General features: G+C 41.7%; 1 protein-coding gene across 2 annotated transcripts in view; it reads left to right on the forward strand.

The window, feature by feature from the left end:
- Positions 1-27,915, forward strand: part of LOC136627971 (clathrin heavy chain 1-like) — an 88,007-nt gene that overhangs the window by 47,425 nt on the left and 12,667 nt on the right. For both annotated transcript variants that reach the window (XM_066603526.1, XM_066603527.1), the window contains exons 7-30: positions 105-302; positions 852-1,052; positions 1,187-1,339; positions 1,586-1,708; positions 2,296-2,433; positions 2,564-2,728; positions 3,526-3,706; positions 6,042-6,205; positions 7,376-7,501; positions 12,237-12,379; positions 15,366-15,600; positions 15,858-15,980; positions 18,097-18,242; positions 18,380-18,563; positions 19,101-19,293; positions 20,302-20,459; positions 20,538-20,702; positions 20,817-20,924; positions 23,208-23,375; positions 23,482-23,631; positions 23,716-23,847; positions 24,133-24,243; positions 26,215-26,385; positions 27,431-27,652. In XM_066603526.1, the coding sequence (XP_066459623.1) occupies positions 105-302; positions 852-1,052; positions 1,187-1,339; positions 1,586-1,708; positions 2,296-2,433; positions 2,564-2,728; positions 3,526-3,706; positions 6,042-6,205; positions 7,376-7,501; positions 12,237-12,379; positions 15,366-15,600; positions 15,858-15,980; positions 18,097-18,242; positions 18,380-18,563; positions 19,101-19,293; positions 20,302-20,459; positions 20,538-20,702; positions 20,817-20,924; positions 23,208-23,375; positions 23,482-23,631; positions 23,716-23,847; positions 24,133-24,243; positions 26,215-26,385; positions 27,431-27,652 (3,858 nt within the window). The remainder of the gene's footprint in view (positions 1-104; positions 303-851; positions 1,053-1,186; positions 1,340-1,585; positions 1,709-2,295; positions 2,434-2,563; positions 2,729-3,525; positions 3,707-6,041; positions 6,206-7,375; positions 7,502-12,236; positions 12,380-15,365; positions 15,601-15,857; positions 15,981-18,096; positions 18,243-18,379; positions 18,564-19,100; positions 19,294-20,301; positions 20,460-20,537; positions 20,703-20,816; positions 20,925-23,207; positions 23,376-23,481; positions 23,632-23,715; positions 23,848-24,132; positions 24,244-26,214; positions 26,386-27,430; positions 27,653-27,915) is intronic.

A 27,915-nucleotide genomic window follows, 5' to 3' on the forward strand; every position in this document is an offset into this window, starting at 1 on the left:
TATACGACCGTATGAGCCCGGACTAAAGCTGAAAAGCTGTAGTTTTACGCTCGCTAATCTTCTTCTTTTTTTTTTTTTCCTATACTTTAAAATGTCGTCCTCAGGTACTATCGGTTTGTGTGGAAGAAGACAACATTGTAAACTATGCTACAAATGTCCTACAGAATGCAGACCTGGGTCTACGTATGGCTGTCAGAAGCAACTTAGCAGGTGCTGAAGAGCTTTTTGCGCGGAAGTTTAACACTTTGTTTGCTCAAGGGAATTATTCGGAATCTGCTAAGGTGGCTGCATCTGCCCCAAAGGTACCTTTACAAATAAGTTTCCAACAGACTTTACATAGAGCTACAATATGCCTTAAGGCCCATTTTAGACGGGATGAATGTCGGGCAAACGATGCCAGACACTAGGCCCCGCACGTACACTCTCCCATACTGTTGCACAGGAGTGAGTATCGTTGGCTCGCGGCGGGGTGGCTGGAGGAGATTTCTCTCCTTGCTCCTCTCCATTGACTTAACATATCGGCCGTTCAGTACTGAATGGCTGCTACTTGCACTGAACGATTATTGGTCAGCTCATCCATCGTTGATGCAGCATGAACGATGAGCTGAACTCTGATCGTTCAGTGTAAATAGCAGCCGTTCAGCACTGAACGGCTGATATGTCAAGTCAATGGAGAGGGGAGGAGAAGCGCGGGGAGAGAAATCTCCTGCAGCCAGCCCGCTGTGAGCCAACGATACTAGCTCCCTGCAGCAGCACGGGAGCTAGTATGTGCGGGGATGAGTGTTGGGCATCGTTTGCCCGTCATTCATCCCGTCTAAATGGGCCTTAACTTAACCTCAATCTCTCTCCAGGGAATCCTTCGTACTGCAGACACTATCAGGAAGTTCCAGAGTGTACCAGCTCAACCCGGACAAGCTTCCCCTTTGCTTCAGTATTTTGGCATACTTTTAGATCAGGGTCAACTGAACAAGTTCGAGTCTCTAGAACTCTGCAGGCCGGTCCTGCAGCAAGGACGCAAGCAGCTGTTGGAAAAGTGGTTGAAAGAGGATAAGGTAATGTTAATGTAATATAATATTGCTTTCTGGCTGTTAAATTGCTTTGTCTTGTTGGTTCTTGTCACTTTTTTCTGTTGTGGTTTCCCACCTTTATATATAAATTTTTCTTCTTCTAAAATCTTTCTCTTCAGCTGGAGTGCTCAGAAGAGCTGGGAGACTTGGTTAAGGCTGTAGACCCAACGCTTGCACTTAGTGTTTACCTGCGTGCTAGTGTGCCAAACAAAGTTATTCAGTGCTTTGCAGAAACTGGCCAGTTCCAGAAGATCGTTCTTTATGCCAAAAAAGTAAGTTTTTAACTCTGACTGCTAATTTCACTTATTGTTAGAGAATAACCCAGACTGCTATGTATGTTTTTAGAAAGCTGTATGCAGATGACCACATGCTCCATCTAACCTGCTCTTTATAGTTCCTTTTTAGTGATCTCTTAGGATAGATATAATAATCATGAGCATGCTTGCATTCACTGACTACTTATTTTACAACCACATCTGCTGGAAGTTTGTTCCAAACATCTACTACTCTTTTGTTAGGTGGGTTACACACCGGATTGGATCTTTTTACTTCGGAGTGTTATGAGGATCAGCCCAGATCAGGGTCTACAATTCTCCCAGATGCTTGTTCAGGATGAAGAGCCCTTGGCCAACATCAACCAGGTAAAACTATCAAACAATCTCCTTTTTTTATGTGCATTTTAGTCCTGTTTATTCATTGCCTAATTCAGGTCATTGATAAGTGACAGTTTCTACCATTTCCGAAAGTAAACATTGTTGTGAAAGGATGAACTGGTGATTCAGCTGCATCCCTTCTTAAATCTTTATTCTATTTTTACATTTAATTGAGCAATTATACTCCTACTTATCAGCAATTAAGCGGTAATTACGTTATTGTTGCAGAGGCCTGTATCAACCAATTGCATAGGTCATGAATCCCACACAATGCAATTATGAGTCAAGGGTTGGCATCCTTGTTCATAATAAACCTGAAGCTAGTTTATAAAGGAAAGATATCATTAGTTACTATGCCCTAATATTGAATTGTCAGAAAAACTGAAACAACTTGGAGTTTTGTGGCATGTTTTTTGTTTCATTTTATTGACTGTCAATTGCATTAGCTACATTGCACTGTAATCAAGTGGCAAAGAGTGTAACTAATATCTATGGGTTTGCAATGGTGTTTTATATACTGGCATGATGTAGGTTCTGAAGAGCATTTAATTAAAGTTTGACTTTCTTAATCCTAGATTGTGGATGTCTTCATGGAAAACAGCCTTGTACAACAGTGCACATCATTTCTGCTTGATGCTTTGAAGAACAATAGGCCCGCAGAGGGCCATCTGCAGACTCGCCTCCTGGAGATGAATCTGATTCATGCTCCACAGGTAATTAATTATTTGCATTACTTTGTTGTTTTGAGATAAATAAGACTTGGGTTGTTGTGAAAGCCTAACATTACAGCCTCTTACAACAGCTTTTTCAATCTCATCTGTTTTTATCTTCTCCCCCTCACAGGTTGCAGATGCCATACTTGGTAATCAAATGTTTACTCATTATGACCGGGCTCACATTGCCCAGCTGTGTGAGAAAGCAGGACTGCTGCAGAGAGCTTTGGAGCATTATACAGACTTGTATGATATCAAGCGGGCTGTAGTACACACACACCTTTTAAACCCAGAGGTGAATTTAACTTTTTAGAGATTTGTTTTGTATTGCAGTGTAGAAATGTTGTTACTTTGATTTGCTTATTAATTACTTGTTACATTAAAGTGGTTGTCCCGCAAAAGCAAGTGAAGTTAAGCACTTCTGTATGGCCATATAAATGCACTTTGTAATATACATCGTGCATTAAATATTGGCCATACAGAAGTTATATACTTACCCCTCCCCGGTGTTGGCGTCCCCATCTCCATGGCGCCGAGCGAAGCCTTCTTTTGCCTCGATTAGACGCGCTTGCGCAGTCTACCTCTTCTGTCCCATTGAATGGGGCCGCTCCGGCGTGCTCGCGCCGCACAGCTGATCTGCGCATGCTACTCACGAGGCTGTACAAGGATATAAAAAAGCAATCTTCACCTCGCCCTATTTTCCTGCCGCTCTTGTTCCGATGGCGCCCCATCATCCGCTGCTCTCTTCCTGCAGCAGCAATAACGTCGCGGATACCAGGGTCATGTGACTGCTGCAGCAAATCGCCTGCACACGTTGACCAGTGATTAGTTACAGCGCTCACATGTTGCTATAGCTGAATGTCATTGCTGCTGCATTAGGAAGTGGAGAGCTGCTATGCACTGATGCTGCCAGAATGGGAGAGGCAAAGAATCGAGGTGAGGGGGGAGTATGCTACCTTTTTAGCTTTGGGCACCCAAGTCAGCAACTTGGGTACCCAAGTCAAAAACCTTTTTATGCTAGGATAGCTTCTTGAAATAGTCTTCATCAACCTACTACATATGTTGTTTTTGTCCCCTTCTCGTTAAATTTAGTGGCTGGTGAATTTCTTTGGCTCCTTATCAGTGGAAGATTCGGTGGAGTGTTTGCGAGCTATGCTGTCTGCCAACATCAGGCAGAACCTGCAACTCTGTGTCCAGGTGGCATCCAAGTACCATGAACAGTTGGGCACCCAGTCATTGGTTGAACTGTTTGAGTCTTTCAAGAGTTATGAAGGTATGGTCATGACAAGAGACATTCTATGGCAGTCTTCATTTAAAAAGGGGTTAATGGGCATATAAAGATGAATATCAAATGACTCAATATATTTTCCATAATGATTTTTCAATGTTCCTCTGCAACTGCTCTCCTTTTTTCTCGCCACTTCTTGCTTTTATGTTTGCGGGATGATGTGTCATCCATCCATAGTGGTGACACATTACTTGACTGTGATAGCTAATTGCTGGTGACATGACTTAAGGCAGGCATCAGTTGGCTTCTGCTGCATGATGTGGATATAGAGAATGAAATTTGTAAACACAACTTTTTATTATCGTTTTATGTATTAGGAATCCGAAACAACAATTGACATCCATAACACCAAAACAATACATTATTGCATCATAAATTCAAAATAAAACTAATACAAGACCTGGTTCTTCCACCGCTGCTCAGCCAATCAATGCAGCACTGGATAAACCAATCAACAGCCATCTCGTTGTAGAGGCGGGATTTATGAATTGGCTGAGCCGCGTCCAATTATAGCAATCGCATTGGTTCATCTAGCACTGCATTGATTGGCGGCTGAAGAGCCAATCGGAGCAATCGCTTCCTGGAGGTGGGATTAATGAATCCTGTAACCAGGAAGTAATGATGTACGAGTGGCTGAGGACTGCGGGAACCGTGGTGAACCTCCTAGAGAGCAGCGGGAGGGACCTGGACCGAACCTGCTAGGTAATGTGTTCTTCTTTTTTTTTTTTTTTTTTTTTAATGTAGTGTAACTAAGGCTTATTTTAGGGTAGTGCTTATATTTCAAGCCTCCCCGAAAATTAGGCTAGGTCGTATTTTCAAGGAAACTGGCAATTTAATAATTTTGGGCACACATCAGGGCTTAACTGGGACAGTTGGCGATTTAAACTTAGCAATGCAGAGATAGTCTGGTCAAAATGGTTTCTTCCTTTTTACATACTTGTGGGTTCAGATTAGCAGGCAACCTTTATATTTATTAAATGCTACTAACTGTAGCAGCCCTTCTGGCTAAGGCTGCCTGTCCACGGGCGTTGCGATATCCTGTGGCGGATCTCCACCGCGGGAGCCAACTAACAGTTCTCTGCACTGAGCCTATCTGACAGTCTCACCGCAGAGAATCGCTATAATCCTCCGCTCGCGGACAGGGGGGCTGCGCTTTCCACAGCAACGCTATGGAAAGCGTTCACTGCGTTTCCCGCGGCTGAATTATCGTTGCGGGGAACGCAATGAAAATCACCCGTAGCCAGGCAGCCTAAGAAGTAGTAAACTACTGTTCTCTCTCATCAATAGAGCTAATATAGGTCTATTATTTTTATCCTGTAGATTCACTACCTTTTGCATAATTCGCCTGTGTTTTCTGCTCTGCTTTGTCTACAAACTTAAGGGGGTTTTCCCATTAATTGGGTTGTGTAGTTTCAATATAAACATGTTTAAGGGCTGAGCAATGAGTTAAAATAAAAATAACCCCCCCCCCACTCTCCTGTCTTTGGTGGCACAGCTAACTAGATCCTGCTGCTCTGTCCCTGTCTTTTGCAGCTGAATGTCAGGTGACCGCTACAGCCAATCAGAGGCTGCAGCATCACTTTCCAAACCCCTGACATCGACTTAAATCCTGGGCGCCATGGTTCCAGGAGTTCACTACAGCCTCTGATTGGCTGCGGCAGTCACCTGACTTGCGACAATAGGCTAGGACAAGGCACCGGGAGCCAGTTATCTGTGCCCCGGAGGGAAAGAAGACAAGGGAGTGTGCATTATATTTTAACTCATACCCAACCCTTAAACCTTTTTAGCTTGAAAACACACAATCCCTTTAAACACATTCATAACCTATTACAAACCCTCTAGTGAATAGAGCTGCAGTGCGCATGTGTGACCACCAGTCCATGCACTACTCTGGGAGAAGATAGCCAGGCATGTCTCCATAGACAGTGAATGGAGTGGTGGTCATGCATGTGCACTGCCACTCCATTCACTAAAAAAAGTTTGGGGTGCACGGTTCTCGTGATCTCTGGGGTCGCAGCTGTTTGTCTCTCCGTGATTATACATTTGCTTTCCACAGAATAGATAAAAGTAATATATTTGCTGAGAAAACACATTTTGTCATTTTGAAATAAATAGACCCATAGAATTATGCTACAATTCCTACAAAGGCAGAAGGGAGTTGGTAGGTCAGCTAATCCAGACCTCTATTATATAATATAAGTAAAACATTTTATTTATTTTTTTTTGCACCGTTACTTTGAATTCTAACACAAACCTTATCATGTGATCGTATTTAGTTGACATTTGGTGGTAAGATATGTCTGTGTCCACTTTCCTTTAGGACTTTTCTACTTTCTGGGATCTATTGTCAACTTCAGTCAAGACCCTGATGTGCACTTCAAATATATCCAGGCGGCCTGTAAGACTGGACAGATAAAAGAGGTTGAGCGAATATGTAGAGAAAGCAACTGTTATAACCCCGAACGTGTCAAGAACTTTCTCAAGGCAAGTGCTGAATTATTTGTTTTGAAGAAACATCATTTTCATGATTATAGCTTGGCAGATTAGTAGGGAGCAAGCAGAAAGCTTTGCTTCACTTTTATGTCAAGCGCACTACACTCCCTAGTTTTACTTGCAAATTTTTTGCAATAGTCAGTATCTTTAGAATTTTTACCTTTTTTAACTTGTTTTTTTGTATTCAGAACTATTTCCCAATGGCAATATTTTTATAGAGCATAGCTGCTAATATCCATATTGAAGTCAACCAGGTGGGGTGAGGACTACTAAAAACTGTCCATATCTTTTGATGAAATCTGTTACACTACTGCACAAAGCTGAATTGGTTAGCTTAGCGTATGAGACTCTGTAAACCCATGAGTGACATGCATGCCGGCAGAACCTCTGTTGGGCGCATTCCCATTACGTCTGCACTGTATTTGTTGGGAAAGCTCCTAGTATATATGCTAAATGTATCGATAGGCCCCAAATCATCCGACGGAAGAGGTGTATACATAGAGTTCCAGTTATCAAATTTATCTAAAAGAAAAAGTTTGTTGCCCGTGGCAGCCAATCGGAGCTCTGCTTTAATTTCCTGTCGTGCTATGGTGATTTGAAAGCTGTGCTTATTGGTGGTTATGAGCAAAAAAAACACAGTTCTGCTTTTTAGACTGTTTTGATAAATGAGGCTTTGTGTTTTTTTTCTTTCTGTATAGAATAGTGTAGTTGACTACACAATTACATGCAAACGTAGGTTATACTTTTTTATGCTTAACCTGTTTTTTTTTTTGTTTGTTTTTTTTTAAAGTTTTAGTTAAAAAAAACAAAACATACAGAGACATGCTGTGACCATTAGCAATGGTCCTCCTATCCAAATTAATGCAGCCAGAGCTGGCACATGTATATTAGTAGTAGTAATGAGAATCATGAAATGGGCATATAAAATTTTGTGGGCCTACATATGCCACTTTGTGTTTTATACAGTGGCGCACACAGAACAATCCATCGGAGGCCAGGAAATCTTCTTGATATATAATATAAACACACGCCGCAAACAGTGTGCACCCCAATTCTTATAAATATGTACATTCAGGTTTGCTTTTCTCATGCTGGCTTGTTAAAAAGAATATCCTTTTAAATGGAACTTCTTTTTTTTTTTTTTTCCACTTCCATCACCAGGAGGCCAAACTTACAGACCAGCTTCCACTGATAATTGTCTGTGACCGGTTTGACTTTGTCCACGACTTGGTATTATATCTGTACCGAAACAACCTCCAGAAATACATTGAAATTTATGTGCAAAAGGTGAGTTGTGTTCTTTATGTAAAACGCTAAGCTGTAGTACCTAGTCTGCTCACAGTACCGCAGCAATAATATAGTCTTCAGCATTTAAAGCAATGTGATGCGCTGTAGTAGCAAGCATAGCTGTATCTATGTAATCAATGAAGGGGACACATCACTCACAGGAGTGCGGGGGGGGGAGAAACCTTCATTCTGCTGAAGTGCGAGCAGTGTGGTGGCCAAATGTGTAACCCAAGCAGAACGTTGGACTCAGTGCCCCCTAAAACTGAGAGTTCCGCATGTACGAAAGGCATGCATACCAGTTTTGCTTATGTCTACATGTAAATATCTTCAGAAAAATCAGTAGCACTGGAAGAATCTAATATCAGATTTTGAGTCCAATATTTTAAAGTAGTAACCTACAAAGAGCCGGAATTGTACCCCTTAAAAAGTGAGTGAACCCCCAAACCCTTAACACTTCCTAAAAGCAGGAGAAAGGAACTTGCTTATTCTGACGTGCCGGGTTTTCATGCCCTTTCAGCCCTTACATGTTGCGATCTACATAGATTGTGGCAGGGAAGGGGTTAACAGCAGGGGTCGCTGTCCCGATGCACCCCTGCTATTGCAGGGGGAGGCTGCCAGATAGCGCGGGATCTCTTATGATCTCACGCTATCCCCAGGACGTAAATGTACATCCTGTTGCGTTAACTGCCCCTCTACCAGGATGCACATTTACGTCCTGTGGCAGGAAGGGGTTAAAAAAATTGAAACAAGAGGCCATGTACTTCATAGCTGTCAACCACAAATCTGTTAAAAATATATGCCAGAGACAGCTATTCTGCTTTTAGGAGCAGGCACAGCATGCGATGTATAAACATACCGCTTCATAATTTATGCACACAACCACCTTTAGGCCTCCTTCCCACGAACGGATTTCCGCCGCGTAATTCGCGGCGAAAATCCGCTGCGTTGCCCGCAGCTATTAGGTTCTATTGAACCTAATAGCACAATGCTCACGATGCGTAATTCCAGCGCGGAATTACGCACCGCGATTTCTCCCGTCCTCACCCGCAGCATGCTCTATTTTCTGCGGGTGAGGACGGGCTGTACGCACTGACGGCTTCCATTGCAGTCATGGGAAGCCGTCCGTTCACGCTATCTCCCGCTGTAACCAGCGGGAGATAGCGTGAAAAAACGCTTTCCCGCCCACCGCCGCGCGTCATCTGACGCCAAATGACGCGGCCGGCCGCGTCACGTGACACGGCCGGCCGCGTCACGTGACACGCTCGGTGACGCGGCGGTGGTGGGCGGTGACGGGCGGTGACGTGGCGGTGGTGGGCGGGGAAGCAATTTCACGCTATCTCCCGCAGGTAAGTATAGGGGCTCTGGGGGGCGCTGTGACGGGCTTCACTGCGTAATATTACGCAGCGGACCCCGTCACGCTCGTGGGAAGGAGGCCTAATGCAACTTTGCATAAGACACTAAATATAAGCAAAAATTGTTTATGCACACATCTACTACATAAAGCTACAGTACTACACTTGTACACTCACTGTTGCTTATGTTAAAGAAATGCCAAAAAAAACACGTGTGCCCTACAATTTTCGAATGCAAATTTAAATAGCAGATAATGTATGTATGATTTTCCATCTTTTAATACAAACTATAACCCTAATTATCACAAACCCTTAAACCTAATATAAAGAGGACTTGCGCTGATATTGTTAATTATTTCTAACTACACTAGTGGCCAAAATTGTGGAAACCTTCTGGAAAAAGTGTATTTTTGAGGTTCGGTGGCTCATAACACCACTTTTTACTGGAGTAATACCATGAAGTTGTACGTGAATGTAACGCAATAACTTTTATGAAGGAGTTTTATTAGGACAACAGTTATAAAGAAGAAAAGTGAAACACATAGAAAAAATGAGAGATACATGAATTGTCACCATGTCAGTTAATGCAGAGTTGGATAGCCTTTAGTTTTAATTACGGCCTTACAACGCCCTCTCATGGAGTTAACCAAGTTTTCTAGTTCTGCAGCTGTTATAATGTGAAACCGGGATTCAATTATTGCTTCTATTAATTGGGTTTTATTGCTGGGTTGCTTTTGAGTAACAAGTTTCTTTAGTCGGGTCCATAGATTTTTGATTGGGTTAAGATCTAGGCTATTCCCAGGCCAATCTTTGTTTATGTTTCTATCAATGTTTCTTCTAATGTCTTCATAACGGTGTCCTTGTTCACATATTAGTACGATTTAAAATTTCGTTCTGGGTGACCAGTCAACTCTTTGCACCATTTCTTTTATTTTATTGCGATTTACAAGCGCACTAAATGAAAGAACACACAAAACACCAAATGACTAGATAGCAATTTCATAACACACTGACAAATGAGGTCCTCTCGGCTCCAATATATGACATCAATAGCTGAAATCTACTGTGACCTGATTGGCTCATTCCCAAAACAAGATGACGCCTCATTGGCTCTCTAAACATTCATGCTCATTGGCTACATTCAAGTGAAGGAAATCTACTTCATATCAACCTCAGTTAGTTGTGCTTCCTTTTTCTGGTTGTTTGGCTATAACTTTTGATAAAATACAGATACAAATTTGTAATTGAACATACTTTGTATTACATTCCTGATTAAATTACCTTTCCATTGATGCATAATTTTATGGTATTACTTCAAAATAAAGTGGTGGTGGGACTGTCAAACCCCAAAAGTACACTTTTTACAAAACGTTTCCACAATTTTGGCCACTAGTGTCGTTTCACGAAACAAAATAAGGCAATAGTGGGTGAAAATGTCATTTCTGGCTGATTTAAAATCTGTTCTATCTATCAGAAATATATTGGCATTCTTCTCTAGTTAGAATTATGGCTATGACTTTAGCATTGTAATGGTTCAGGTACAGAAGCAATATAAGGATTTTCTCGTCTGTGTCATTGAGGGACACAGCTTGGACCATGGGTATAGCTACTGCCACTAGGAAGGAGATTCTAAGCGGAAAGTGTTAGTCTACTCATCCTGCAGACACCAAGCTAGTAATTTTTAGCTTAGTGTCTGTAGGAGGCAGACCTCTCAGTTATCGGTCCTCGGTTCTTTTTCTATGACTACCTTCGGGAATACAGGCCAGGCACTAGACTCATCGGAGCTGCCCCCCCCCCCCCAATATATATAAAAGATAAAGAGATTATTGTTTGTGTTTAGTGCTACTGTTTGGGGTGACTTATTTGATGCCAGGATCCATATGCTGCTTAAGGTTTGGGCCATAAAGTCCATAAACCGCTTAATTAGGTGCAGAGATTATCAAAGTGCTCATCTTTTCCACTTATCTTTAAATAATAGACACCCTGTAATGTGGTCCCTGATTGACAAGAGAGGGTGATAACATGAACAGATGTACATGTTTCTCCTCCTGTCCCTGTATGGCTTCAAACAACCCCAGATGAAAAAGTATCGCAGATGTCCCTGCACACTACCAGCAAAGTCCCCTGCTGCCCCACCTCTGTTCTTCACACAGGCTGAAGTGAGAGCTGCAAATTATAGGTTTCTCCCACTTGTGTCTATTTTAGCTTGGTGGTAGATCACCTCTTCAGCTGTGATCTTGGTTTTATTTTAAAGATTCTTATCTAGAGCTTTTAGTAGCCAAGGAAATACCAGAATGGTCTTTGCTACTGAAGTCCTTCCTTGCCAGGAAAAAATTTGTGTTTTCCAGCAAAACTTTTCATACAACAGCTGCACTTGCTTATGGAGTTGAAGATAATCAGCTTATCGGGCGGCGAACCTCAGGTGATCAACTATTGATAAAATATCCTGAGGATAGGTTATCAACAGTATTTTGCTCTGGAAAAGACCTTTAAAGGGGTTGTCCAGTGATAGCAAGTGGTGTTAAGCACTTCTGTATGGCCATAATAATGCACTTTGTAATATACATCGTGCATTAAATATTGACCATACAGAAGTTATACACTTACCCCTCTGGTGCTGGCGTCCCCGTCTCCATGGCGGCGACTAAAGCTTCCTTCTCCCTGGATTAGACACACTTGCGCTCTCAGCCCTCTTCTGTCCGGCTCCGGCGTGCTCGCGCTGCAGAGGTCTTCTGCGGGGACGCCAGCACCAGAGGGGTAAGTGTATAACTTCTGTATGGCCAATATTTAATGCACGATGTATATTACAAAGTGCTTAACACCACTTGCTATCACGGGACAACCCCTTTAACTCCTTGAAGACCAGAGTGTCTCGGCCCAAAAGGAACACTTCTGCATTCCCTACCTAGTGCTCACTGAATGCTGTATAGCTTGTAAAGGAGAAAGCAGAAGTAGTTAAAAACTACTACTACAGGTCTTCTGTGGTGTCTGACAGCTGAGAACCCGATCTGCTCTTACTAGATTGCAGGAGCTTTAATCCTCATGCTATATATTTTGTATTGGCCAGGATTAAAGCTCAGAACCAAGCGAGTATATTTACGTTGCTTGGTCCTTAACGGGTTAATTTATATTAAGTGTAAACGCGCATGGTTTATTTGAAAGACATTTTTTTTACATCAAAGAGAATAATTAACAGTGATAAAAAAAATGTAAAATGCATGCTTTTTCCAACTTTATTTTTTACTGCAGACTAAAATGCTGCTGTTTAATAGCACTGTAAATGTATAATTCATATTAAATTATATTTAGTCCTTTTATTACCATACTGCTGCTAGCTTAATTACAGCTGTAATACTGTACTTTAAATTGTTTTCTATGGCTAGGTTAATCCCAGTCGCATCCCAGCAGTTGTGGGAGGCTTGTTAGATGTGGACTGCTCAGAAGATGTAATTAAGAATCTCATCATGGTTGTACATGGGCAATTTTCCACTGATGAACTTGTAGCTGAAGTAGAGAAGCGAAACAGGTAAGATATTGTAGTACAGTACTTGAGGATATTGAAAGGCATTCTGCCCAGTAACTTTTTTTTTTTTCTTGTATTATATAGTTATCCTGTTAGTGTGTTTTTAATATAAAAAAACATTATTTAATAACCTATCCATTCTTACTTCTGTCATGAGGTCTTTGGTTATTTGCTATGAATTCTGAATGTTGCCTTATTTGATTCTTTAAATGTATATTTAAAATTATACACTAACACTTGCCATTGTAGGCTTTACTGGCATGTTTTTAAAAACCTATACTTTAAGTGTATTGCTTCTATACATATTTGCCCATTTTTACATTAAAATGTACACTTTTGTCACTGTAGACTTTAACAGTGTTGTTGTTGAACATGTAAACTTAAAAATATACACAACCCTAAGCCTCATGTCCACGGGGAAATTCGGGCCCGCACGGTTTCCCTGTGCAGAATCCCACAGTGGATTCCTCCCGGCCCGCAGACATAAGGCCTTTAAATACATTATACACACCTGTCCGGATGCTGCGGGGCTCTCCTCTGTCGCGCCCAGATCTTCTTTCTTCTGCATGGCAGATGCGCCGTGTTTTTTTTTCTTTAAATCCCCTGTTTTCCCACGGTTTGTGGCACGGACGCAGTGTCTGCTGCGCATGTGCTGTGGATCTGGACGGCTTCCATAGGCTTTAATGGAACCTGCGGAAGCCGTCTGTGCGGGAGAGCCGCAGAAAATGGAGCCTGCTGCGGGTGCTTTCCCGCGCATGTGAGCCGCACGCCTGGGGAAAATAACCTCCGCAGGTATTTAATTACCTGCAGGTGCACAATGAATGCCTATGGCTGCGGATCACACGTGTGAGACCCGCGCAGATTTTTTATATCTAATTTCCCTGTGGACATTGGGCCTGCACTTTTGAACTTCATTTCACCAGTTCGTTAATAGGTACAGCAAGCAATATATATATATTTTTTTTATTTAAAACCTTCACATTTCACAGATGGTAAAATCCTAATGTGAACAGCCGCTTGAAGGGATTTTCCAGGTAAAAACTATTGGTGACCTATCAGGATAGGTCATCAATAGGCAATCACTGGGGACCCTGTGCTCAGGATTCCCATTGATCAGCTGATCGCCTGGCTCACTGTCAGTGCAGTAAGGCTGGATTTCGTCCACGAAAGCACCATAGCTGACTTCACTCATGTTGAAATCAGTAGGGACTGAAGCTAACTATTACACTTCCTTCAGGTCTGCTTCAAACATGGAAAGGAGAAGTCAACAATAGTTTTTGCCTGGAAAACTCCTTTTAACTGTCATACTGTTTTAATCTATTTGCAACTCATTGCTCAGTTTGTACTAGGCCACCAAATACCTTATTTATGCTATCACGCGGGCACAGAAAGTCTGTCTGCACAGTCGCCATGGGAACCCAGCGTTTAACACCCTAGATGACATAAGTAGCAACCGTGGCATCTAGGAGGTTAAACCGAAGGAGGAGGCTCCTGTGTTTGCAAATGCAGTCTTGGGGTACTGAGGGCTTATTATGGCAGCCGGTGACCCAACAAAGTCCGCCATGCCTGTCATGGCTGTAGACCTACTATGCCAAACATTAGAAAAGCGATCAAATGATTGCATTATGAGGTCACACAATATTTACCAACCCCCACAAGAAAAAAAAGCCAAAACCAATAAATGCTACTTAGTCCCATGGACCCCAAATTGATACCAATAAAAAAAACACTTGGCATCACAGTAATCTTACTGACCCATAAAATGCAAGTGACATTAGTTAAGCCACACAATGAATGTACAGTTTATAATAAAACCAATAGCTAAATAAGAGTTAAAGGAGTATTCAGGGACTGTAGATTAATTTTTTCTCTTTTTTTCTATCAATGATCGGCGGGGACCTGGTCCTGCGCCTCGGATCACTACCGTTCAGCTGATTCCTGGGGCCACTGTCAGTGGAGTCAGGGCAGAATATGGTGGTGATAGCTCAGCAGCCTGGGCTGGTACTGCAGCACAGCTCCGGTTGAATTCAATGGGAGCTGTGCTACAGTACCAACCTGGGCTGCTGGACTGTGGTCACCGCTTTCTGCTTCCTGTGCTGACTGCAGTGACAGATGCCCCAGGAATCAGCTGAAAGGTGGGGATCTGAGCGGTGGGTCCCCACCGATCGATCATATATTAAAAAATGTACTGGAATACCCCAGGTCACACCATTTGTAAAAACTCTCTAGAAGGCTTCTCAAACCAATTCTGGACAACTTGGGCCCAGTGGCACATTGCATTATCTTGCTAGAATATTCCATTGTTATAGAGGTTCATGAAGTCTGTGAATGGCTGCAAATGGTCAGCAAGCAGTGAAACCTAGTGGGCACCAGTTAATGAACTTTTCAGACTGTCCAGTGGATGCAACCTATGCCATGAGAACACATCCAACTCCAGTATGGAAACACCAGCAGCCTGCACATTACCTAGTTGACATCTGGGGCCCATGGCTTCATGGGGTCTGCACGACACAAACCCTACCATCGACCTGAGAGTCATCAGACCGTGCTATCTGTTGCCATTCCTCTAGGGTCCAGTTGGCAACCTCACAAGCCCAGGTAAGGTACTGGCTTGTGTCATGGTGTCAACAGAGGCACTTCTGCTTCCATATTCCATATGTGGGGCCTCCTGCTTTGAATGTGGATGTGATTTCTACTAATCACTTAGCACAAGGAATTCTATACAGAGGAAGGATAGTTTATAGCTTTCTGAAAGAGATGCAAAAACAAAGTAAAACTTCTTGTGTGCTTTAATGCCAAAATAGGTGTGGTACTTAAGGGGTTGATAAAGTAAAATAGTTTACAAAGAAAAAAAAAAGAATCGTGTTTTGCAGTTTCTTGGTAAATATTGGAAATCGCATCCATTGCGGGTGTTGTATATTTCAGTGATCAACAACCTATTCATTGAGTGTTAGTAGTTTACAGATCTTCTCACACTCCTCCATATCAGGTTAAAGTTGCTTCTGCCATGGCTGGAATCCAGAATCCATGAAGGATGTGAGGAACCTGCAACACACAATGCTCTGGCCAAGATTTATATTGACAGCAACAATAACCCTGAACGCTTCCTGCGGGAAAACCCTTTCTATGACAGCTGTGTGGTGGGCAAGTACTGTGAGAAGAGGGACCCACACCTTGCTTGTGTAGCCTATGAGAGGGGCCAGTGTGACTTGGAGCTAATTAAGGTCAGTATCTTGGCTCAGCCACAAGAGGAGAACGCATAGCTGTTTTCAAGTAATGTTCTTTGGGTATAGGCCATAATTTTATGGGCAGTTTTCAATGCAATTTTTTTTCGCCAAAGTCCGAAGTAGACACAAAAGGAAAATATAAAGGAAGGCCTTTTCTTTCCTGCTGGATCCACTACTTGCTTTGGCTCAAAAAACTGCCGCAAAACCTGTGTGAGAAACCACTCCTCATAAATGCATCATTTATCTTAACCTAGGTGTGCAATGAAAACTCCCTGTTCAAGAGTGAAGCCCGTTACCTTGTACGGAGAAAAGATGCTGATCTGTGGGCCAGTGTGCTGGAGGAAAACAACCCATTCAGGCGACAGTTGATAGATCAAGTAAGCTGGAGATGAAATTGGGTAATGCTAGTCTATCGATTGAACACTTCTGTAAGTTAGGATGTTGCTTGTGAGATGAAAGGAAAGCTGCTTGAAAAGTTTTGTAGCAACTACATATGCTGAGTGTAGCATGTTGGTAGTTTAAAAGGGGAAATTCAACTGAAATGATCTGATGTATGAAAGATACAAATAACATCAGATGGCTGACGTTTGTGCTCTTTGGCAGCCATTGACTTCCAGAATAAAAGGGCTATATAGAGCACTTAACGCATACCTGAGCTTTAAAAAAAAATAAAAAAAATTCACAAACAGCTCAGGTCTTCATTACCTGCTGTTTGAGCTCTGTAAATTCAGTTTTCCATGTAGATTTTCCCATTTTTCTGCTGCCCTGCTGTTTGCAATTCACTTACCAGTGGGGAAGTGTCCTAGGTCAGCCTTTCTAGCAGTATTGTACTGGCCAGGACTTCCTCTCCCATGCTGTCTTCATAGCCCTGCTCCAGTCAGGTGCAGGGCACCCTCTGAATCCCCAACCCAGGGTTTGCATGTAGTAACTAGCAGTGTTATAACGTCCCTATTACTGGAGAAGCCAAATGCCTAACAATAAGCAGTGGATTGCAAAGCTGCTGGAAGGGAGACTCCTAGTGGTAGTGAACACAAAACTTTATTTTCAGTGGTAAAACTAAAATAAAAATGCAAGTATAATACAAGATTGATGATACACATATAGGCTGTTGGATGAGCAAAAGTTGTGTGAAATGTTAGTTTCCATTCAAGATTTCTATACACAGTGTCAGGAGATAGAATTGGTTATGCTGAATTTCAGCATTCCATCTTTGTTTTCTCTGGAGATAAGCCACAGCCAGAGCTTTTCTGGCTGCAACTTACTTCCCTCTGTCCATGGAAAATGCATGAATGTTTGAAAACATTGTTGTGTATGAGGAGTCGGGAGAAATGGTTGTTGGCCTAATTTGTCTGACAGCTATTGAAGCTATATGGGCACCTTTTAGACTGGTTTGCACTATTACTGAAAATCTTACACATTTTAAGCAAGCTGCTTATTGGTCCAGTAACAGAAATCTCTGAGCAGTACTAAAGGGGATTAAGCCCTATACAGAGCCCTTTCATTGATATTCTCTCACATGTATTTAAACTGATATTCTGATATATATTTATTAGATACAGTTATTGTTTTTTTTTTAAGGGATTTTTCTGGGATTTTAAATATTGGAAAAGTTATTTTTTAAGAGGACCTTTCAGCTCTCCTAATGTTTGTGTGCTAGTAAATGATTGTGTTCCCCATAATATAATAGTTCTGGAACATTGTTTCTTATAGTATTGTGGCAATTTTTTTTTTTTTGGTTTGTTTTTTTTGTTCTTCTTTCTTAGAAATTTATGAATTGGCGAACAGCGGAGTCTTACCATTAGGGAGTACCTCTACACAGTCTACAAAGTTTGACAAGGGGGAATAACACTGATTTGTCTGTATTTCCTCTTATAAATTTATGAACAAAGAAAGGAACTGTCACAAATCTGTCCAGAGAGCTGACAGGCCATCATTAGAGCATCTGTCATAGGATAGAATCAGCAGGGCTGGCTGCATAGCTGTAGCTGTGGCCCTTGTGACTCTATCCCTGTGGGGGTTTTTTCCCTCATGCTCTCCTCCCTTTGCCTGGACAAGCTTTTCTTTTGGTGGGGCTCCCGAGGATATCACTGTGTCAAGTGGGTGGTCTGTACTACTCCCTCTTAATGGGTGATGTTAAATGTGATTGACAGTGCATAGCGGGAGCAGCTGCCTCATCATTGACAGCACTGGGTGCCAGACCTAAGAAGAACCCAGCTGGATGAAAGGAGGTGGGGTGGAATAGGGTCAGTGGGCCATAGCTGCAGAGCCGTGCAGCCAGTCCTGCTAATTCCCACCTGGGACAGATCCTCTAAGTTTGAATTAAACAAACCGCCTCTTCTAACAAGCAGTATTTGCTTCTGCGCAAATCGTCTTTGAATGTTTCCTCATGTTCTCAGTAGTGACAAATGCCTTAACAAGCCCTAATTTAAATTGAAATGTAAGAAATATGACAGGTTCGGTTTCTTCATTGGTCTTTTTTTTATTATATCAAAGGTGGTCCAGACTGCTTTATCAGAAACTCAGGATCCAGAAGAAGTGTCTGTAACTGTGAAGGCTTTTATGACTGCTGATCTCCCAAATGAGCTCATTGAACTTCTGGAGAAGATTGTGCTGGATAACTCTGTGTTTAGTGAGCACAGGTCAGTTGGGAAGGTGCTTTGGGGCATTGGGGCTGCAGGCAAGTATCTGGCCCTGTTCAAGAAGTCAGGTGGGATTTAAGAAGTTGGGTGTATTTGTTTGAACGTCAGGCTGCATAAATTTGCCATTTTTGTTTCAGAAATCTGCAAAATCTACTCATACTGACAGCCATTAAAGCTGACCGCACACGAGTAATGGAATACATCAACCGTTTGGATAACTATGATGCGCCAGATATCGCTAATATTGCCATCAGCAACCAGCTCTTTGAGGAGGCTTTTGCCATATTTAGAAAATTTGATGTAAATACATCTGCCATCCAGGTGAGGAACATGAATCAATCCTCTCTATATACTGGTATAGGGAGTTACTGTCATTGTGCTTGGTTATCAGGCTAGGCCATCATTTTTTTAATGGATATGAGAGCGTTTCAATATTTTTCCTGTAGAGTACATCTGTACTGGATGTAAAATCCCTGCAGATTTTGGCTGGAATAAACCTCAAAATCTGCGTATGTTACATGCTGGTTTGCCACGAATTTCATCCCCTCTGAAAGGGGTCTAATCCACTGTGAAAATCCACAGCATAAATTGTCAACATACGCTGCAGATTTTTGCCCACAGCGTGTGGATGAGATTTCTTGACATCTCATCCACATTCCTTGTACTGTAAAACACAGATTTTCCGCTGGCCAATCTACTCTGTTAGGGAAAATATGCATAGCTTTTGCTACGTGTGGTCGTTAACCTTGGATTTTAGTTAATTGCATTAATTGAAAGTGGTTCTGTCAGAGGAGATGGTGCTGCGTTTTGTGCCTGTATTTTTAGTAATCCTTATATTCTGTTCTACACCTCCTGCAGGTCTTAATTGAACACATTGGAAATCTAGATCGTGCTTATGAATTTGCGGAGAGATGTAATGAACCTGCTGTGTGGAGTCAACTAGGCAGAGCTCAGCTGCAGAAAGACTTAGTAAAGGAAGCTATAGACTCCTACATTAAAGCTGATGACCCCTCTTCTTACATGGAAGTGGTGCAGGCAGCAAGCAAAAACAGTGAGTGCTTTTTATGCCATTGACCTTTTAAAGAGGTTGTCTACCCTTTTTTTTCAACTGATGAGCTACCTATTCCTTGGATTGGTCATCAGTAGTTGGAAGGGGGTCAGCTGCTTGGGATCCTCACTCATTAACTGATCGTCTTTCCCACTGTCACTGCAGCAGCTTTGATGATGGCAGCAGCAGACAGGAGAGCTAGCTTTACTCCCAATGAAATCAATGAGAGTGTTGCACTGTTATTTGACTTCTTTCCCAGTACATGATGTCAGTAACAAGAGCAGGAATTGTAGGGACACCGCGGTGATCCCATTGATTTTTAATCTGCGTGAATCTGGCATTCCCACTTCCCCCTGTCTGCTGATGACTGTGTTCAGCCAGCTGCAATGATAGTTGGCCAGACAATTGGCTAATGGACTTGGGATTCTGAGTGACACACCCTCGTCCATAAACTACTGATGACTTGTCCAGAGGTTAGGTCATCAGTTGACAATAGGGCAGAAAACCCCTTTCAAGTGGACTATTTATTTCTACTCACGTTGGCAGTCAACAATGGTTGCAGTGGTTCTGTCATGGTTTTTTTTCTTGGAAACAAGCCTGCATGTGTGACATCTTTCTAAATATGTCACAATTATAACAGCCGACCATCTGAGCAGAGAACAGCTGGATGCAGAAGACAAGCGGGGCCACCGCGCTTGTCTTCTGCATCCCCTGCTCAGAGCGCAAGGTGATCCCTAAACATTTGAGCGATCACATTGTGCTGTTAAAAGCACACAATGATTATTGCTCAAAAGATTTTTTGAGCATTAATCGTTGTCTAAACCAGGCTTAAAACATAGGCCTGGATGGCCAACTTGCAAAAGCCTATGTGGAAATTAATAAGGCAGCACCACCAAAACCCTATTAAAATCTAATCTATAGCCACCCTGACGTGTTTCGCCTTGCGGCGTCCTCAGGGGAAGAAAAGAACCAGGGCCATGTCTAAATATGTCGACCTGTTTGTTTTCACAGGTAACTGGGAGGACCTGGTGAAGTTCTTACAGATGGCACGAAAAAAGGCTAGAGAGTCCTATGTTGAGACTGAACTTATATTTGCTTTGGCTAAAACAAATCGTTTGTCAGAGCTGGAAGAATTTGTTAGTGGTCCTAACAATGCGCACATCCAACAGGTATTGCAGTGAATGCTGTACACTGAACACTGGTCAGAAGTGATGCCTGTTTTACGGTAGTTTTCTGTTGCCTTTTAGGTTGGAGATCGCTGTTATGATGAGGCCATGTATGATGCTGCCAAACTTCTTTATAACAATGTATCAAACTTTGCGCGGTTGGCATCCACCTTAGTGCATCTTGGGGAGTATCAAGCTGCCGTGGATAGTGCAAGGAAGGCTAATAGCACCCGTACATGGAAAGAAGTAAGAAATTTATACTGTCATAATAACTTTACTCTCAAGAAGTTTAACTCTCTAGTATTCTCTGCTATGGAGGTTTTACTGTCTTTTCACGTTTTGTGTTTTGTTTTTTGTTAGGTTTGCTTTGCTTGTGTGGATGGCACAGAATTTCGCCTTGCACAGATGTGTGGCTTGCATATTGTGATCCACGCTGATGAGCTAGAGGAACTTATCAGCTATTACCAGGTGAGTAACTGTTTGATCTGACTGGTCCAGGATTCACTGTGGGATTGTTTCTTAGAAGATGCTTAAACTGTGACCACTGAGACAGAATTTTTTTTTTTCTCTTTGGACATTTGGACTTCTCTGGGTGCTAGCATTCTCAAAGACAAAATACATAGTGCAGTACCTTTTAATCCAATGTCTGATCATCCAAAAACTATGATGATCTGGAACAGAGCTGCAGTATGATGTGGAAATATACAAGATCAGAGGAAATGTTTTGAATTTTTTTTTTTATTCCATGTAATTTGTCCATATATTCAGCATATATGTCTGGGCATGCTCTTTGCCAAGAGTTCCCTTTTTGCATATGGGTCTGCCTACTTTTTGTTAGTTCTGTGAACCAGTCATTACAAAGTGAAGGTAATTTACGTACGCACTTTACCAGCATGTGATTTGAGTGTAGCTGCAGAGGTTAATCTATTTTTACTCAGTTTTACGTTCCCTTTTCACTCTGGTTGCAGATTGAGCATAAATGGCGATCCAACTCTGTCCATACACCACCAGATAAACACGATCACCATTTTTTGTAAAATGAGTCAGAAGTCCCAAGTACACTTGCTGTTCTCCAGTAGTCAAAGGGTTAACACTATCAATGCTATAGGTTTATCACAAACGAGGACTGGCTTATTAACGTTTTAAGCTTTAATGGAAAAAGATGCAGTGCTTACAAAACGATAAAATGACACACAAATAGTTATAAAATAAAGGGGAGGAGACTAACACTTAGTTTTTAGTCTTGCTTTCTGAGAGGCCAGGAAGAACAAAGTCACACATCTCAGACTTGGCTAGCCTTTTGCATGCACATCTTTCTGTTGTCCAAGCATGTTATATATTTTTATTTGTAACTCTCTATTACTCCAATAGGCAAATCTTTAATTTTAGGATTGGACAGCAAGTCAGTTAGGGGGCAAATGCCATGAATGCTCAACAGTCTTTCTTCCAGAAACTCCCCTCGCTAATAGGGGATGGGGATATTCAATTTCATCTGCCCTACCTGTACAACCTAGGCTTAGGAGGCAAATGTGACACTTCTCTAAGGGATTATAGCACCCCAGAACTCTCTTCCTGCAATAAAAGCCAGTGGCCAAAAGTGTTTAGAGAATCAAACAGTTAACCATGTGGATACCAAATATAGGAATACAGTCATGTTAAAATATATACAGTCACGTTACCCTTTCATAGCGGTGATGACAAATATTGTAGCATGCTTCTCCTCTATCAAGCATTATGAGCTATTATATGATGGTCGAAAAGTATCACCATTGCCTTTTTTAAGCTAAATAATCCCAGAATTGGTATAATAAATGGCATATCCCCCATTCTACTAAACAATATAGAACTTTCAGACAGGCTTTAATATTGGTGGTGGTTAGTTTTTGTCTGTACAGCCCTCACCCTTTCTCAGACTGTCTCCTTCTCCTATCACCTGTCTACCATTTACTTCCTTTAACAATTAGGCCGGGATAAAGTGGGATTTCTATGGGTAGGTATGTTTTACTGTAAATCTGAGGATGCAAGAATAAATAGGTTTACACACAAGCTAAGAATAAAGTATACTTGGTGATAAAGAGTGGAAAAACATAATAGAATATTAAGAGACTTATCAAAGGATACAAACGGGATCTACAAATATCAACGAGATAGGAAAAACAATACAATATTATACTTTGCTAACGGAATATCATGGATGCCATCTGGGGAGAGCCCATATTGATCCTTACATCAACACCCAGAATTCTAAAGTAGACTTGCATACTTCTATAGTTCTATGGTGGGCTTTACCCTCCCTTTGGTACAATCTTATGTAGCATGAAAATCCAATGAGGCATTATACAGCCATTCTCATCAGTTGTGAGACCTCTTCTTTTTCAGCTAGAGAGGCTTTGCGCATATCCAAATATTTTCCTTAAAGAATGTTCTGCTAAATTAATGTTAAAGTCCACCCTAACTATACAAAGTAAGAGATTGGGGTTGATCTTTTTAGGGTGAAAGCTTTAAGTTGCTACGGTGACAGTAGGACATTTTTAGGGCTTTTTTTGTGTAAGTTTGTCTGCATATTACATGACTCGGCATTGTTTGTTAGGTATTTTGGCTATTCTGTCCAGTGGGCCAGTAATTGAGTTGTGGGTGTGCCAAGACATTCACATACAGATCACTTCTGGGTGCTGTGAACCAACTTTATTACTGCTAACTGAGGTCTAATATCATTATAAATGCATTTAATTGCCTGTTTCTCTTCCTTAGGATCGGGGATATTTTGAAGAGCTAATTGCACTCCTTGAAGCTGCCCTGGGCTTGGAGCGTGCTCATATGGGCATGTTCACAGAACTTGCCATCCTTTATTCTAAGTTTAAACCTCAAAAAATGCGTGAACATTTAGAATTATTCTGGTCCAGAGTCAACATCCCAAAGGTGAGTCAAGAATCTGTGTTTAAATAAAATGTATATTCTGGCCCATGTTTTCTAACTGATACTACTAGATCGTAACTTCTACTTATCATTTTTGTTATGTTTACAGGTCTTGCGTGCAGCAGAACAAGCCCATCTGTGGGGTGAATTGGTCTTCCTATATGACAAGTATGAAGAGTATGATAATGCAATTATCACCATGATGGGCCATCCTACCGCTGCATGGAAAGAAGGTCAATTTAAAGACATTGTCACCAAGGTAAACCAGTAACATGCAAGTATGGTTTATGTTCAGGGATGGAACACTACACATGTCTGCAATAAACCTAATTTACACTTCCAGGTAGCCAATGTGGAGTTGTATTACAAAGCACTGCAGTTCTACTTGGAGTACAAGCCTCTTCTAATAAATGACCTTCTCCTTGTCCTGTCTCCACGCTTGGATCACACACGAACAGTCACCTTCTTTGCTAAGGTGAGTGCCAATTCTCTTTTCTACATAAGCTTTGTTAACGCATTGGTTTTTTCAGACCCTCCCATGTGATATTCTAATCTACTTCTATAGGTTTGCTTTGGTATATATAAATATGCATTTATATATAATTCTATTTGTTTTTCTTTTATAAGGGCATGCTTTTTTGTAGCAAACACAAGCATGACCAGTAGTAGAATAAATTATTAGAATCCGATTTTGAAATCCATTGTGGACACTTTCATTTTGTTCTTCAGTCACCTGTAAACTTTTTTTTTTTTCCTTCAGACGAACCAGTTGCCCCTTGTTAAACCTTACTTGCGTTCTGTCCAAAATCATAACAACAAGTCTGTAAATGAGGCTCTCAACAACCTGTTGACAGAGGAGGAGGATTACCAGGTACAGTATTTTGTTCAGTAACCTTCTACATGGTCTACTCTACGCCATGTACAAAATAGAGGTTTAGTCTTTATTCTCTTTACCTTCAGTGTAGTCCATCCTGACCATTTTCTGCAGCTATACTATTTTCAGAATGGCACATTTGGAAAATAATGGTTGTGTGGAGATCTTATATTTATACCATACCGCATTCCATTAATGTTGTCTGTAGGGATGAGCGAGTATACTCGCTAAGGCACTACTCGCTCGAGTAATGTGCCTTAGCCGAGTATCTCCCCGCTCGTCCCGAAAGATTCGGGGGCTGCCGCGGGGCAGGGAGCTGCGGGGGAGAGCAGGGAGGAACGGAGGGGAGATCTCTCTCGCCCGCCCGCTCTGCCCGCTCCCCGCCGCAACTCCCTGTCAGCTACGGCACCCGAATCTTTAGGGACGAGCAGAGAGCTACTCGGCTAAGGCACATTACTCGAGCGAGTAGTGCCTTAGCGAGTATACTCGCTCATCCCTAGTTGTCTGCCATCCATTTACAGTATATGTGCAGCCTGTATTAGGTCAACAGGGCCAAGTGCTGAGAATTAATTTTCTTGAAGCCCTTTTAGGTCATTTTTTTTGAAACCCTACTAGTAACAGTGAATGTAGACGTGTTGGATTTTACATGCAGATTAGTACAGGTAAAGCCTCACCACATTACAGTGCCAGCAGGGGGATAAGATTTTACAAATCTCAACCACATGCTACAGAAACTTTTTCGAGCAGGAAAAAAAAAGCATGTTGTGTTTTCCAGATCCACATCCTGCTTATTCTGGTGTGGATTTGTTGTGATGTTCACCACTTTTAATGTAGTAAGGGTGAGATCTGCTAGGAGTCCACAGTGAAAGGAGCAGTAAAATGGTTATGTGGATTTTTCTGCAGATCTTGCCACAGATGTGGTGTAGCATGGACTGACTTTAAAAAAATTGTGCTGATTAATAGAGGGAGCATGAGGGCTTATTGAGATCAATGTATAACTAAATGTACTCCCTCTAGTGGTGGATGCAGACAGTTGGCACACCATATTGTAGGCTATGTGGTTTCTGTTTAAAACAAAAACAATGACCTATACCCGGATACCACTGGTGGATGACGGACTTTGTTGACTTAGAGGTGGGAACTGTCATGATTTCTATCTTTTTAAAGGCAAGAATAAGGTTATATACAGCACTATTGTTCCCGTAAAATCTGGCAAGGTTCTCAATGGAGACTCTGAACAGAGTCTGCATGAAGTCTCAAATATACGTTGTCTATATACAGTATGTTTGCATGCTGAATCAGAAAACCAGAGCTCAGAACACCATAAAGATAGATTAAGAAATTAATCAAAACTAAATTTAGAAACTTTATAGTAAAAAAAAGTGGAAATTTATTTTAGGCATGTTGAATAATGTATAAGGATTTAAACAATCTGCTATGGAAATGCATTAATGGGGCTGTCCAAGTTGTGGGTTTTACCTAAAAGGGCTGTCCCATGCAATAAAATAACTAACAGGAATATACTCCTCTTGTGCTGGGTTCTGTGCTTTTTTACAGGCTGCAGTCCTGCGCGGTTTACAGGACTGCACAGGCGCTTCAACCAATAACCGCTCAGTGATCAATTGCTGCGCTCTTATTGGCTGCAGCGTCTGTGATGTCCCACAAACTGGCTGTGGCAGCCTGTAAATGTGACGTCACAGGGGGGACACAGAGGAAGCCGGTAGGGGCGAATATATATGTTTTGCTGCATGGGAAAGCCCTTTTAGTTATAACCCATAACTCTCCACAACTCAGGCAAACTCTTTAAGTGCCCCCCCCCCATATGTGAAGCATCATTTTTTATGTCATAAGTCTTAGAATATTTGAGCATCTTGAAGAGAAACAATTCTGCAATGGTTATGTCTTGTTTTTTAGAAGAGGGCATCCGCTGTAAGAGGTTCTGTAAATCATGTCTGTATTTATTCACAGGGCTTAAGGGCATCCATTGATGCGTATGATAACTTTGATAATATCAGCCTAGCACAGCGTTTAGAGAAACATGAGCTGATTGAGTTCCGCAGGATTGCTGCCTATCTGTACAAGGGGAATAACCGCTGGAAGCAGAGTGTGGAGCTGTGCAAGAAGGACCGCCTGTACAAGGTACAACAGGGGAGACGTGGTAAAGCCACAGTCTAACCCAATATATGCGGATTTATGCAAAGTGTTCAGCTTTAGGTCAGTTGGTGCAGCTCTGCTTACGTGAATTATGACATGAAAAGCAACATTAGACTTGGTGATACCATTTAATAATTTTCACCCTGGCTAGTGACGTTACTAAAGGGAAAAGAAAGATGGCAACCTCTTAACATTGGGGATTTGGTACCCTTAGAGGACCATATGTAATTTAAATGTGTTTTTTTTAATTTTGTTTGGGAAGGGGAGATAACATTATAAAATGGAGAGAGAGAAGCAAAACCGTAATCTCCTTTTAATTGTCCTGCCTCTCCAGCGTCACCACTCCCTGTCTGGGAGCTCCTGCATAGTTCATGTGACTGCTGCAGCCAATCACTAGCATTAGCAGTCATGTGTCCATGAAGGGCACATGACCACTGAGGGCAGTGATTGGTTGCAGTATTGATGTGAAATATGAACTGCACATGACTGCTGCAGGAGCTTTCTCGATCAAAGCCGTGAGGACCAGACTGGTGAGTTTTGGGTTTCTTTTTTTTTTGTTTGTTTGTCATTTGTTCATGCTTCCCTTAAATTTGGCAGCTGAAATGTTATCACAGATTCCCTTTAAGACACATTAACTCTTTCTTGCAAATGAACATCCATTAAAGCATTGTGTTCCTGCAAAAACGCATACCATTCCATCCAGTGGGTGGCACTAGTACAGGAGCGGTGCTTATACCACTCATAGCAGGTGACCGCTGTGACATACAGCTGACATCCCACTGCAGTGGCCAGGATTGAGCCGTTTAACCTTTTGGCAGCTAGGCTGTCACAAAGAGGAAAGCGGAGGCCTATTCAACAGTTTTCTATAGGGCCCAATCTTTTCTGTTTATGCTTTAGAATTAATGTGACACCAGCTGCATTCTTAAGACATCTCTTCTATATATTGAATTGTGTTGCATTTGCCCATAGTGAATGATTTATCAGAAATGAACCTTACAAATTGTTCATACAACTTTATGTATTTCTGCAGGATGCAATGTTATATGCTGCAGAGTCAAAAGATACGGAACTGGCAGAGAAGCTGCTTCAGTGGTTTCTTGAGGAGGGAAAGCATGAGTGTTTTGGAGCGACACTCTTCACCTGCTATGACCTGCTGCATCCAGACATTGTATTAGAGTTGGCCTGGAGACACAACATCATGGAATTTGCCATGCCTTATTTTATCCAAGTCACGAGAGAGTACTTAACCAAAGTGAGTTTTTTTTTATTTATTTATTTATTTATGGTTTGTTTTTTTTTTTAGAATTTCCTGTTTAAACAATCAAACTTTGTACTGAACCTGCTTTAAAAAAAAAATCAGTTATGTTAAGTATTTGAGGCATAACTTCCCTTTAAACCCTTATTTGTTATTAAAGGGCTAGTTCATTGCCTTTTATTAATTTTGTAAACTAGCCCCACAGTATTATATAGGTTAGTATTATCTTGTTCAGTTACTTCTTTCCATCTGAACATTCC

The sequence above is a fragment of the Eleutherodactylus coqui genome, chromosome 5 (genome assembly GCF_035609145.1).
Source record: "Eleutherodactylus coqui strain aEleCoq1 chromosome 5, aEleCoq1.hap1, whole genome shotgun sequence".
In the NCBI taxonomy this organism is placed as follows: Eukaryota; Metazoa; Chordata; class Amphibia; order Anura; family Eleutherodactylidae; genus Eleutherodactylus; species Eleutherodactylus coqui.